Source organism: Sorex fumeus, unplaced genomic scaffold, assembly GCF_029834395.1.
Source record: "Sorex fumeus unplaced genomic scaffold, SorFum_2.1 ptg000122l, whole genome shotgun sequence".
NCBI lineage: Eukaryota > Metazoa > Chordata > Mammalia > Eulipotyphla > Soricidae > Sorex > Sorex fumeus.
In genome coordinates this window covers 6,339,828-6,352,113 of record NW_026606179.1, presented here as the reverse complement: position 1 = coordinate 6,352,113, position 12,286 = coordinate 6,339,828, and the positions used below count along the sequence as shown (strand labels likewise).

Below are 12,286 nucleotides of genomic sequence, written 5' to 3'. Positions count from 1 at the left end.
ACTTTTGGGCATCATAGTTTGCAATACAGATATTGAGAGGTTATCATGTTTGGACCTTTATCTACTTTCAGCACACATCTCTCATCCTGACAGATCCCTCCAACCATCATTTTCTTAGTGATCCCTTCTGTATTCCAGCTGCCTTCTCCCCACCCACTTCACTCATGAGGCAGGCTTCCAACTATGGAGCAGTCTTCCTGGCCCTTGTGTCTACTGTCCTTGAGTGTCAGTCTCATGTCATGTTATTTTATACTCCACAAATGAGTGCAGTTCTATGTCTGTCCCTCTCTTTCTGACTTATTTCACTTAGCATGATACTCTCCATCTCTATCCACTTATAAGCAAATTTCATGACTTCATCTCTCCTAGCAGCTGCATAGTATTCCATTGTGTAGATGTACCAAAATTTCTTTAACCAGTCATCTGTTCTCGGGCACTCAGGTTGTTTCCAGATTCTGGCTATTGTGAATACTGCTGTAATGAACATATAGGTACATATGTAATTTCTACTGTGCTTTTTTGCACCCTCAGGATATATTCCCAGAAGTGATATTGTGGGGTCATATGGAAGCTCAATTTCTAGTTTTTGAAGGAATGTGCATATTGTTTTCCAGAAAAGCTGGACCAGTCGGCATTCCCACCAACAGTGAAAGAGTGTTCCTTTTCCACCACATCCACACCAGCCCTAGTTGCTTTTGTTCTTTTGAATGTGTGCCAGTCTCTGTGGCGTGAGATGATATCTCATTGTTTTTTTGATTTGCATCTCCCAGATGATTAGCGATGTGGAATATGTTTTCATGTTCCTTTTTGCCATTTGTACTTCTTTTTTGAGGAAGATTCTGTTGAATACTTCTAAAAGTCACCCCACTGAGCACGGAGCTAGAGGTAGCCTCTGAACAATACTGGGTATGGCCCCAGAATATTAAAAATTTGAATTTGCTTTTACTTTGGGTTAAAGTTTTTATTTATTTTTACCAGGGTCTTTCCCAGCAGTGATGGAATTTGGGGGGCTACTCCTACTCTGACCCCCTATTGCTGTTCCCTGCCAGTATGGGCCTGATGATTCATTGTTCTAGCCTTGTAGTGCACAGGCTCACTGAGGCCTACACCTGACATCTTTTTTCTTTTGTTTTTTATTTGTCAAGTTTTTGTTTGGAGCTACACCCTGTGGAGCCCCTGACTCAGTATTCAGAGATCACTCTTGGCTGGGTTTTAGGGACCTCATATGATGCTGGGGATCAAACCCTGGTTGACCGGTGTAAGGCAAGAACTTCACCCATTATAATAGCTCTTTGGTCCCTTCTCTCTCTTTCTTTCTCTCTTTCCTTCTTTCTCTCTTTCCTTCTTTCTTTCTTTCTTTCTTGAAAAAAAAAACCACATTGCACCCTGAGCACTGAAACCATAGAGTCTGAACCACTGGATCGCATACTGCCAGAAGTGACTCTAGGTCCCTAAACCACTGAGGATCACCCTATCCATGTGTACTCGATCCATCCTGCGTAAAGAAAAAGACATTATTTGCCCATTTTCTAGTAAATGTTTTAGAAATATTTGTGGTCCTATGGGTTTGGAAGAAAAAAATAATTGAAAGAGTATTTATATCAAATTATGTAATTTGTTATATAACCAGTCAACTGATCTTCAAATGTTTTGAAAAAAATTGCTTGGTCTTATTATGACCTGATCTTATTATGACCTAAGTTGTGACTTGACTTATTAAGAACTAACTATCACTTTACTATATGTGTTTTACTGATAGGAGTTTCTGTCATTTGCATTTTTTTTTTTTTATTTTTGAACCATGAATTCAAAATTTTAGGCTTATACATCTACCTGCCTACTTAAATTTATAATGGTTCAAATTCAGATGATTGAATATAGAGTCAACATGATCATACCAGCCAAAGCAAACTTTCTCACTACAGCATACTTTGCCTCCCATTTGGGAACCCTGTTTTTCTCTCACTCCCAACACACCAGCAGATTTCTGCGATGTTTTCTTTGGTTGCAGTATTTAGAATCACATCACTTCATCCTTCTTCCAGTACTGCCACCCTGGTTTTCAGTTCGTGTCGTCTCCATTGCTGTGATCTTTAGATTGGTCTTTTGCTATATTACACTATAGCCAGAGTGGTCGTTTGCTAATTGAATATAATTGACATATAATGTATTTGTTTTGTGTGTACAGCATGATTTAATACATATAATGTGAAATATGTCATTACACAAAGCTAAAAAATTTCTTCATTGTGATTATAACTTTTAAGATCTACTCTATGAACTTTATGGTTCAGTTTTATCAAGTACTTAATGCCATGATGTACATTATATCTCTATGATTTGCTAATTTTATAAGTGGAAATGGTACTTTCTATCTATCTTTACCCAGTTTACTAATTCCCTACCCTTCCTTCTGACGGCTACCAATCTGTTTTGTATATGAGTTCTTTATTTTTTCCTTTAAAGATTCCTCATGTAAATAACTCAGATGGTGTTTGTCCTTCTGCCTGAATTATTTCACATAGCATAATGCCCTGAAGGTCTACCAATTTTGTCAAAATGGCAAGATCTTTTTTTATAGCTGAATAAACTTTCATTGTATGTGTGCCTGCACACATTTTCTTTATTTATTGATCTATCAAGAGTCTCAGGTTGTGTCTGTGTTTTGGCTATTATATAATGCTGCAATGATAATGGGGATACAAATAATTTTTTGAGTTTATTTCTGTTGAATAGATTCCCAAGTACAGAATTGTGGGATTTTATTTATTTTTTGTGGGGTCACATCCAACAGTTTTCTGGGTTTAGTCTTGCTCAGGGATCATTCATAGTGCGATTTGTGGAAACCATATGAGGTATTGGGTATTGAATCTGAATTGCATGCAAGACAAGTGTCCTGCCCGATGTACTGTTGCTCCAGCAACATAGGACTGCCACATTTTATATGGTAGTTTACTTTTTTGATTTTATGAGGACCCTTCTACTGTATACCTTTACTGACTACACCAATGTACATTCACAAACACAACATATCGGGATTTCTTTTTCTCATTCTCATTTATTTATTTTTAGTAATAGTTAGGGCTGGAGCGATAGCACAGCGGGTAGGGCGTTCGCCTTACACGCGGCCAACATGGCCGACCCGAGTTCGATTCCTCCGCCCCTCTCGGAGAGCCCGGCAAGCTACCGAGAGTATTCGATATGCCAGACACAGTAACAACAAAGTCTCCAATGGAGACGTTACTGGGCCCGCTCGAGCAAATCGACGATCAACGGGAGGGCCTTTACCTTTACCTATCCTGTAACAGATATGAAATGATCATTTGTTCTAGGCACACTGTCTTTGCTATTCCAGAACTAAGCAACCTCCATTTCAGAGGCTTTTGCATATGCTAATCTGCCTGAAATATTCCCCTTTCCCCACTGGTTCGCTAGTTTTATTACTTATTCACGGCATTTATTACTAGCACATGTATTAAGAATTTATTATTTTTTATTGAACACTGGAATGAATATCAACTGTATTAAAGTGTGGTTTGGTTTTTCACCCACTGTATTGTCAGTAGTACACAAACAGTCGTGCACACAAAAAACAACCCATTACGCTATAGACCTTTAGTGCATATATGTATGAATAAAAGATTGTATTTAGAGGCCAGAGAGATAGTAAAGTAGGTGGGGTGCTTGACTCGCATTCGATTTACCTTGGTTCCATTCTTAGACCCCAGATAACCCCCCCAGAGCCTACCAGGAGTAGTGATCCTTGAGCACAGAGTCAGGAGTAAGCCCTGAGCATCACTGGATGTGTCAACAAAACAACAAACGTGTGTGTGTGTGTGTGTGTGTGTGTGTGTTATGTGCCAGAGAGATAACGCCAAGACTCAGTATTTGCTTTGCAGGGGACCTGTGTTTGATCGCTGGCACCACATAAGATTCTCCAAATGTTAAGCAAGGAATAACCTCTAAGCACCATTGGGTGTTACCCAAAAACAGAACCAGGGCTGGAGAGATAGTACAAGGGGACAGGACAGCCTTGCACATGGCTAACCCTAGTTTGATTCTTGGTACTGCATACAGTCTTTGGAGCATAACCAGGAGTTACTTCTGTATAAGACCGGTGACCTCAAACCACTATCCCACCCCCACTTCTGTATTAAACATACTGCCTGAGATTGTGCATATCTTGTCCTAAATTGTCTGAAAAAAATTGTTTTAAGTCTTTATACCATCTGAAATTATTTTTCTGATGGTGCTGGGGGGTGACTCAGTGCTTTAAGGTTGCTTCTAGAGGTGCTCAGGGTGATACTGAGGTTGAGATCTGGCCTTCCGCATTGCCAAAGAGTCACGCTAACATTTTGAACCATCTCCACAGCCTCTTGAAATTATTTTCTGTGGTATTAAGACAGGTTAGTAATTTTCCTCCCAAGAACAATTCCAAGAAAGCTAATCACATTTTAAATCACTGAAAAATCCTTTTCCCCAGTGATTTAAAAAAAAAAATCCCTTTTGAGGTTTGGACACTGTGACTCCTCAAATGACATGTAGTTCAGCAAAGATACCAGATGAGATGTTAAATGACACTGCTGAGGAGAATAAATAATCCAGATAAATTTGTAGACTCCTGAAGAGTTTGCAAAAGCAATTGTGCTGTCATGGCAAAGCCTTGCAAGCTATCTGTGATGTATTCGATATGCCAAACACAGTAACAACAATTGTCACAATGTTACTGGGCCCGCTCAAGCAAATCGATGAACAACAGGAGGACAGTGATAGTGACATTTTTGCCAGGAACATTTCTGCACTTTTGGAATAACCCCATGATCCAGTAATAGAAGAAATGTTAAGTAAATTTAAGACATTTTCATAACTATTAATCCACTTTATACTTCAGAAAATACTTGAATTTGTTGTATGCCACATGTACTTAAATGATAAGTAAAGAGTATCACTATTTTTGCTGTGTTTTGGGGGCCACACCTACTGGTGCTCAGAGCTTACTCTTGGCTATATAATTGGGAATCACTCCTGGTGGGCTTGGGGTATCATATGGGGGACCCCGGATCAAACTTAGGTTGACTGCATTCAAGGCCAGTGCTCTACCTGCTCTATCTCTTAGGCCCCATGATCCCTCCCCCATGACCTCAGTTTTTATGGTGTTATAATCTTAGAATCAAATAATCCTTGGAACAGGGGAACCAAATACCTGTTTGTGCATGTAAAATTGAAACTAAAGCAGTAAATGTGCTTTGAGAGCACATTTTAATTTCACTTAGGAAATTATAGAAGCCTCTTTTAAACGTGATATTTATTTGTTATGTTAATGGAAAAAGAAAAAAGGAAACTTTCAGTGGGTGTGAATGGAAGGAAACTTTCAGTGGGTGTGAATGGCATGTATGAAGTTTGGTAGAAAATACCACGGTCATTCACAAAACTTAAAGAACAATGATGGGTAGATTCAATGAATATTTTCAGAGAATTTACCTGGGAAACACATGGGGATAAATGAGGGGAATTTTAAATAGATTTCTGGTTTGTTTAATTATATAGGAACACTGGATAAAACCAACCAGTCTGGGATTTTTGAGTAAAAGTCTAATGTAGAACCTATTGAATTTATTATTCCTTTGAGATAAATAAGGCAAAGATATCAAGACATTAAAAATATGCTTATGATATGGATACAAATGAAGTGGGGAAAGACCAATGTTACACTATTAAATGAAGAGTTTCTGCATTATTATTCTAGAACTTTGCTGTTGTAATAGCTACTAGGTAACACAGTTACATGTGACTCTTGAAATATGATTAGTTCAAATTGAGATGTGATGAAAATTCAAAATATAATCAGACTAAAGGCAGTACCAAAAACAATAAAACTTTTTTTTTTTGTTTTTTGGGTCACACCCAGCGATGCACAGGGATTACTCCTGGCTTTGCACTCAGGAGTTACTCCTGGCGGTGCTCAGGGGACCATATGGGATGCTGGGAATCGAACCTGGGTCTGCCGCGTGCAAGGCAAATGCCTTACCCACTGTGCTATCTCTCCAGCCCCAAAACAGTAAAACATTTTAATACTAGTTTTCTACATTTTATATTGGGATAAGTAAAATATGTTGTTAATTTATCTGTCCCATAGCTTTTTTTTTTTTTTTTTGCTCTTTGGGTCACACCCAGCAATGTACAGGGGTTATTCCTGGCTCTGCACTCAGGAGTTACTCCTGGCGGTGCTCAGGGGACCATATGGGATGCTGGGAATCGAACCCGGGTCGGCCGTGTGCAAGGCAAATGCCCTACCCGCTGTGCTATCTCTCCAGCCCCTGTCCCATAGCTTTTATATGTGGTCACCAGAAAAATTAAAACCTCAGCTATAACTCACTATATTTCTATTAGACAGGGCTGTTTTAGAAGCTTAGTTCTACTGGGTAAAAAAAGTAAATCCTTGGGGTTGGAGTAATAGTTTGGGTAGGGCTTTTACCTTGCATGCAACTAACCTGGGATCAATCTCCGGCACCCGATATGGTCTCCAAGCCAGGAGTAAGCCCTGAGTACTGCTATGTGTGGCCTCAAAACAAAAACAAAAAAGCTCACAGAATAAGCTGGTAGAAATAAGCCAGATTGCTACCATTTACTGGAATACCTCTCCTAAGTTTTGTTTCTCCATCTTTCTATGCCTTAGAGATTTCATGTTTTTAAACAAGATTTAATGCTTTCAGTGTCATTAGGTCAAGTCAATTTGATTTTTCCTTTTCATACACTTTGGAGAATTTTAACTTTTCTAGTGACTTACACTTCATTGAAATCACTGAGATATATATTCATCTGATTCAACTGTTTTCAAACATGGCTTCTGTCACCACCTGAGACATGTTCATTATCAGATGTTTATGCTGTATCATTATCTTTAAGGTGCTGAAAATAGTTCTGATACAGAAAGTGCTCCTTCTCCTTCACCAGTTGAAGCTGTCAAGCCCAGCGAAGATAGCACTGAAAATGCTGCTTCTCGAGGAAACACTGAACCTGTAGCTGAGCTCAAATCTACTGAAAGTGCACATGACACATCTCCCTCCTCATCAGTTCCAAGTACAAAACCAGCTGAAAATGAAAGTGTGGAGGCCCAGGCGAGTGACAGCATCAGTGCTGAGATGGCTGAGCCGATGGACATTGAGCATCAGGAGCACAGTTCTGAAGTGACTTCCAGTCTTGACCTCCCCACAGCTACCAAAGCAGATTCCGTAGATGTCGAAATGAGAGTGCCAGATAACAGTCCATCTAAAGTTGAAGGTGATACCAAAGAAAGAGAACTGGAAAGAGACAGTGAAAAGACAGAGCCTACAGATGAAGATTTGGTGGTGGCTCAGCAACTGAATACCCAGAGGGCTGAGCCCCAGTCAGACAATGATTCCAGCGCCACTTGCAGTGCTGATGAAGATGTAGATGGAGAGCCAGAACGACAGAGGTGAGGCTTGGTTATTCAGTATCGCCCTATTAATTATGTGGATGCTAACTGAATCATGGAACAGTACTGTTGCAGAGACTACCTATATATAAGTGTTAGTAAGTAAAGGATAGACTACTGCTTCTTTTTAGGTTATCATGCTTTTTATCTGTTTAAATAAATAACCACCAAGAGTTATATAATCATTATTTTTGGACCATACCCAGTAGAGCTCATGGACTATTCTTGTGTCTGTACTTAGGTGTGACCCTGACCATACTGAGGTACCATATTGTGGTTCTGTGGATTAAACCAGGGTCAGCAACATGCAAGGCCAAGTGCATTGAATTTTGTACTATCTCTTCAAACCCCTGGTCTTTTTTTTTCTCCCTACACCAGTTGTTACCTACATTCTATATGATAACAGAAAGAGGTATTCAGCTAACAAAATAGTAAACTGAACCTCAGGCGAGGGCCAAGAGATAGCTCAGTGGGCAGAGTGTTTGATTTGTGTGCAGTCACAGGCCAACCTGGATTCAATCTTCAGCATCTTATAGATCCCTGTGCACTGGCAAGAGCCAGGAATAACCCTTTTGTATGGTATGTGTACCTAAAGAACCCAAAACACCAAAGCACAGATGACTTGGAATTACTGATGATGGAAGTAGTGTGATATTTGATATGCCAGTGAAGGTAGAAACATTAGTTACACCTTTGTTTTCTCAAAGTCCAGGCAACCACAAAACAAGACATTATATCTGTGATTTAGATATAAAAAAATGCTCAGAGGAGAAACATTCTAAGTATTGAAACTATCTTAGAAAAATATTTTAAGCATAGTTATGATAATTATAACTGGGCTTAAAATATAAGGGGCTGGAGCGATAGCACAGCGGGTAGGGCGTTCGCCTTACAAGCGGCCAACATGGCCGACCCGAGTTCGATTCCTCCGCCCCTCTCGGAGAGCCTGGCAAGCTACCGAGAGTATTCGATATGCCAGACACAGTAACAACAAAGTCTCCAATGGAGACGTTACTGGGCCCGCTCGAGCAAATCGACGATCAACGGGAGGGCCTTTACCTTTACCTTTACCTTTACTTCTTGTATCAAAACTTTAGATTGTTCATTTATGATTTATAGCATGTTATGAAAATTAGAGATTTGGGGGTCAGAGCAATAGTCCAGCAGATAGGGTATTTGCTTTGCATGCAGCCGATCTGGGTTTGATCCCCAGCACCACATATGGTTCCCTTGATCATACCCAGGAGTAATTCCTGAGTGCAGAGCTGGGAGTAACCCCTGAGCATTGCTGGGTGTGAGCCAAAAAAAGAACATATATATATATATATATATATATATATATATAGTAACGTCTCCATTGGAGACTTTGTTGTTACTGTGTCTGGCATATCCAATACTCTCGGTAGCTTGCTGGGCTCTCCGAGAGGGGCGGAGGAATCGAACTCGGGTCGGACATGTTGGCTGCTTGTAAGGCGAACGCCCTACCCGCTGTGCTATCGCTCCAGCCCTATATATATATATATATATATATATATATATATATAGAGAGAGAGAGAGAGAGAGAGAGAGAGAGAGAAAGAGAGCAAAGATATTTTACAGAAATGGATACCAGTTTAGTTAACATTTAACTTCCCTGGTGTTTCTTTTCATTGAAAGAAACAATCACAGTAGAATGCTGGGTTAGTGCAAATTCTATGAAATACATTTTATCAGAAACTCAGTTCAGTGCTGTGTTTTTCCCTTATTAAATTAGAAATAGGCTGTTTCTCTAGCCTCATATTTTACTTTTACTTTATTTTGTTTACTATTATTTGTGCAGGTTAGGGGAGGGGTTGGAGCCACAACCAGGGGTGCTCAGGGACTCTTTTTATCTCAGTACTCATGACTCACTGAGCATTGTAAGGTAGGGAATCAAACCAGGGCCATATTCAAGGCAAGTGCCTTAATCTCTATACTATGTCTTTGACCCAGATTTTATTTTAATGATCCCAGACTTAACTAAACACAGATTCTGTCTGTGTAATCCCTTTTTAAGAACTAATTAATGAAATACTTCATCTAACACAACTATTACTGGTGTTTTGCAGTATTGGTTTTGGTAAGTTTTTAAATAAAGAAAAAATAAGGTAACATAAATTTAAAACATTAATTCTAGGAGATAAGCATGCCTCTAAATTTGAAAATTAGAAGTTCCTTATATAAAAGAAGGTCCAACATAAGATGATCTCATTTATCAGTGGCACCTAGAATAACTGGAGGAGTAAATGTAATGTTGTAAAGGGATGCATAGATTAGCCTTGACCCCAGAGGATAGGGAGGAGAAGGATGAAGAAAGAAAGAAATCAAGGCAGAGGAAGAAGAGAAAGGGAAGTGATGGGAAACAGGAGCAGGCGCAGCTCCTCCTTCATCAGCCTGATCTTCTTACACAGCTTTTCAGTATCTACACAGATAATCAACTCAAAGGACTAGTGCACATCTGGTACTTGGGGTGAACTATGTTGTGCCAGGGATCCACCCCAAGAAACTGATGATCCATCATTTTAGGAGTACTTCCTGAGCACTTTCGGGGACCAGGGATGTATCTCAGTGTTAGGACCTCATTCCTTATATGTGTGAGATCCTAAGTTCTATTACTGGTGCTGGAAAAATGAACTATAGTCAATCCTGACTGGTATGACATCAGCATATATGATTTCTCAAGTCCCTATATTGGTTTCTAAACTCAAGTGTAGATATTGAAAAGCTGTGTAACTGACTGGTTAAGTGTAAGAAGACAACGACTGACGACTGGGGGAGCCTGTGTCTGCTTAAAAGTTATAGCTGTTGCAGGCTCAGCATGTTATTGCTATTTGCTTGGAAATGTTGGTTTTGTGGGGCCAGTATTTTTCCGTTTTTCATGAGAAGCTTGAAGTCTGAAATGTTTTGGCGAAATTTGAATTTTATTTGTTAATGGGGGGCCATACCCAGTAGTGCTCAGGACTTATTCCTGGCTCTGCACTCAGGGATTTTTCTGAGTGGGGCTATGTGGAGCTATGCTCAGGATATCATATGTGGTATTGGGGATCAAATTTGCATAAGCCACATGCTATGTGAATGCCCTACCCTCTGTATGATCTTGGAAATTCTGATTTTTTTTTTTTGCCACACCTGGCGATGCTTTGGGGTTATTCCTGTCTCTACACTCAGGATTTAGTCCTGGCAGTGCCCAGGGGACCATGTGGGATGCTAGGAATCGAACCCCAATCACCTGCAAGCCCTACCCACAGTACTATTGCTTTAACCTCAAGCAGTTCTGGATTTAAAAAATATTGGCTTAATAAATTTTAAAATGATCTGTCATCCTAGCAAAACATCTTGTAATCAGTAACTAGTTTATAGCCAATGCTGGTGGTAAATTAGGATCTAACATTGTATAATGGTTTCTGTTTAGACTTTTGTTAGATATAGATTATTATATTTAGATAAATTTAACTTAGCAGTAATGGGTTCTTGCTGGAAGATTAACATTGCAGATAGTCTTTACTGTTCAAATTTCCTATAAGGTTAGTGGTTTGTCTTTTGACCACTAACATGGTGTTCATATATGGTGTTTTTTAATTATAGTATATGCGATTATTTTGTCTTAAATGAAATAAGTAATTTAGCCTTTGTTTTTCTTCTCATCAGTTGTAGAATATTTCCTATAGAATCGAAGCCTTCAATGCTAAACCCCACTGGATCCATATTGGTCTCATCCCCAATAAAACCAAATCCACTGGACCTGCCACAACTTCAGCATCGAGCTGCTGTTATCCCACCAATGGTAAGAAGAATAAAGTTGAAAAACAAAAACTTGAATGTCATATTTCTTTTCTTTTTCAACTAGCAGGCGATTTTAAAGAAAATAATGCCTTTAGAAAAATTGTGGGTAAAAAGCATATAATATCAAATTTGCCATCTTAGCTATTTGTGGGTGGAGGAGAAAGTGGGATCTCCTGAATAGTATATTCAAAGAGTTTGGGTACCTTTCCCTGGTTTTCAGCTAACCAGACCAATGACTGAATGCTTAGGCACAAGGATATAGCATTAACAGGGCTCTGAGGTGCTGGGGATTAGCTGGGACATCCCAGAAGTACTCAGGAAATTCTGTGATGCCAGGGCACTGAATCAGAATTAGCTACATGCAAAGCATGTTCCTTAATCCTTATATTGACTCTCCAGCCCCATACCATTTTTAAAGTATACATTTTGAAGTTAGAATTCATCGGTATATGCCTGTCTTGAGTTTTGATTCCCAGCACCATGCAGTATCCCAGGCACTGCTGGGGGTAACCCTGGAGGCCCCAAATACTGCTGGGTGTGGCTATCGAGGACCCCAGCATTGCTGGGATGTCCCAGGTATTCCCAGCACCTCAGAACCCAAACAGCATTATATCCTTAGTTCTTTGCACTGAAGTGCCAGCTCTGTTGGCCATGAATCCCTGAGGGAGCCCCAGACCTCCTGAGCACTGCTTGGGAGCACCCTCCCAAACCCCCCCAAAGTTAAACAAATAATAAAAAATAGAATATACTGTTAATTAATTTTTTATTTCCATAATTTTTTCTTAAAAAATTGAACATTATATACCAATTAAACCATTACCCTTTCCTTTTCCCACCATCTCTTGGTATTTTCTATGTCTGTAAATGTGGCTACTTTAGGTAGCTCATATAAATGGAATCATAGTATTTATTTTTATACTATTTAAAAAGCTTATGCTTTTTCAAATGGATTCTTGTAATAATGGAGTCATTTCCAATTAAGAAAAAATATGCTCTAGTCACAAATATTGTCAGCTCTGGTTGTAAAAC

At 39.4% G+C, this 12,286-nt stretch overlaps 1 protein-coding gene across 14 annotated transcripts in view; it reads left to right on the top strand.

The window, feature by feature from the left end:
* Nucleotides 1-12,286, top strand: part of NCOR1 (nuclear receptor corepressor 1) — a 225,722-nt gene that overhangs the window by 141,184 nt on the left and 72,252 nt on the right. For 11 of the 14 annotated variants that reach the window (XM_056135724.1, XM_056135725.1, XM_056135716.1 and 8 more), the window contains 2 exons: nt 6,907-7,456; nt 11,123-11,258. In XM_056135724.1, coding sequence (XP_055991699.1) covers nt 6,907-7,456; nt 11,123-11,258 — 686 coding nt within the window. The remainder of the gene's footprint in view (nt 1-6,906; nt 7,457-11,122; nt 11,259-12,286) is intronic. The other 3 variants (XM_056135723.1, XM_056135718.1, XM_056135717.1) reach the window with 1 other exon arrangement.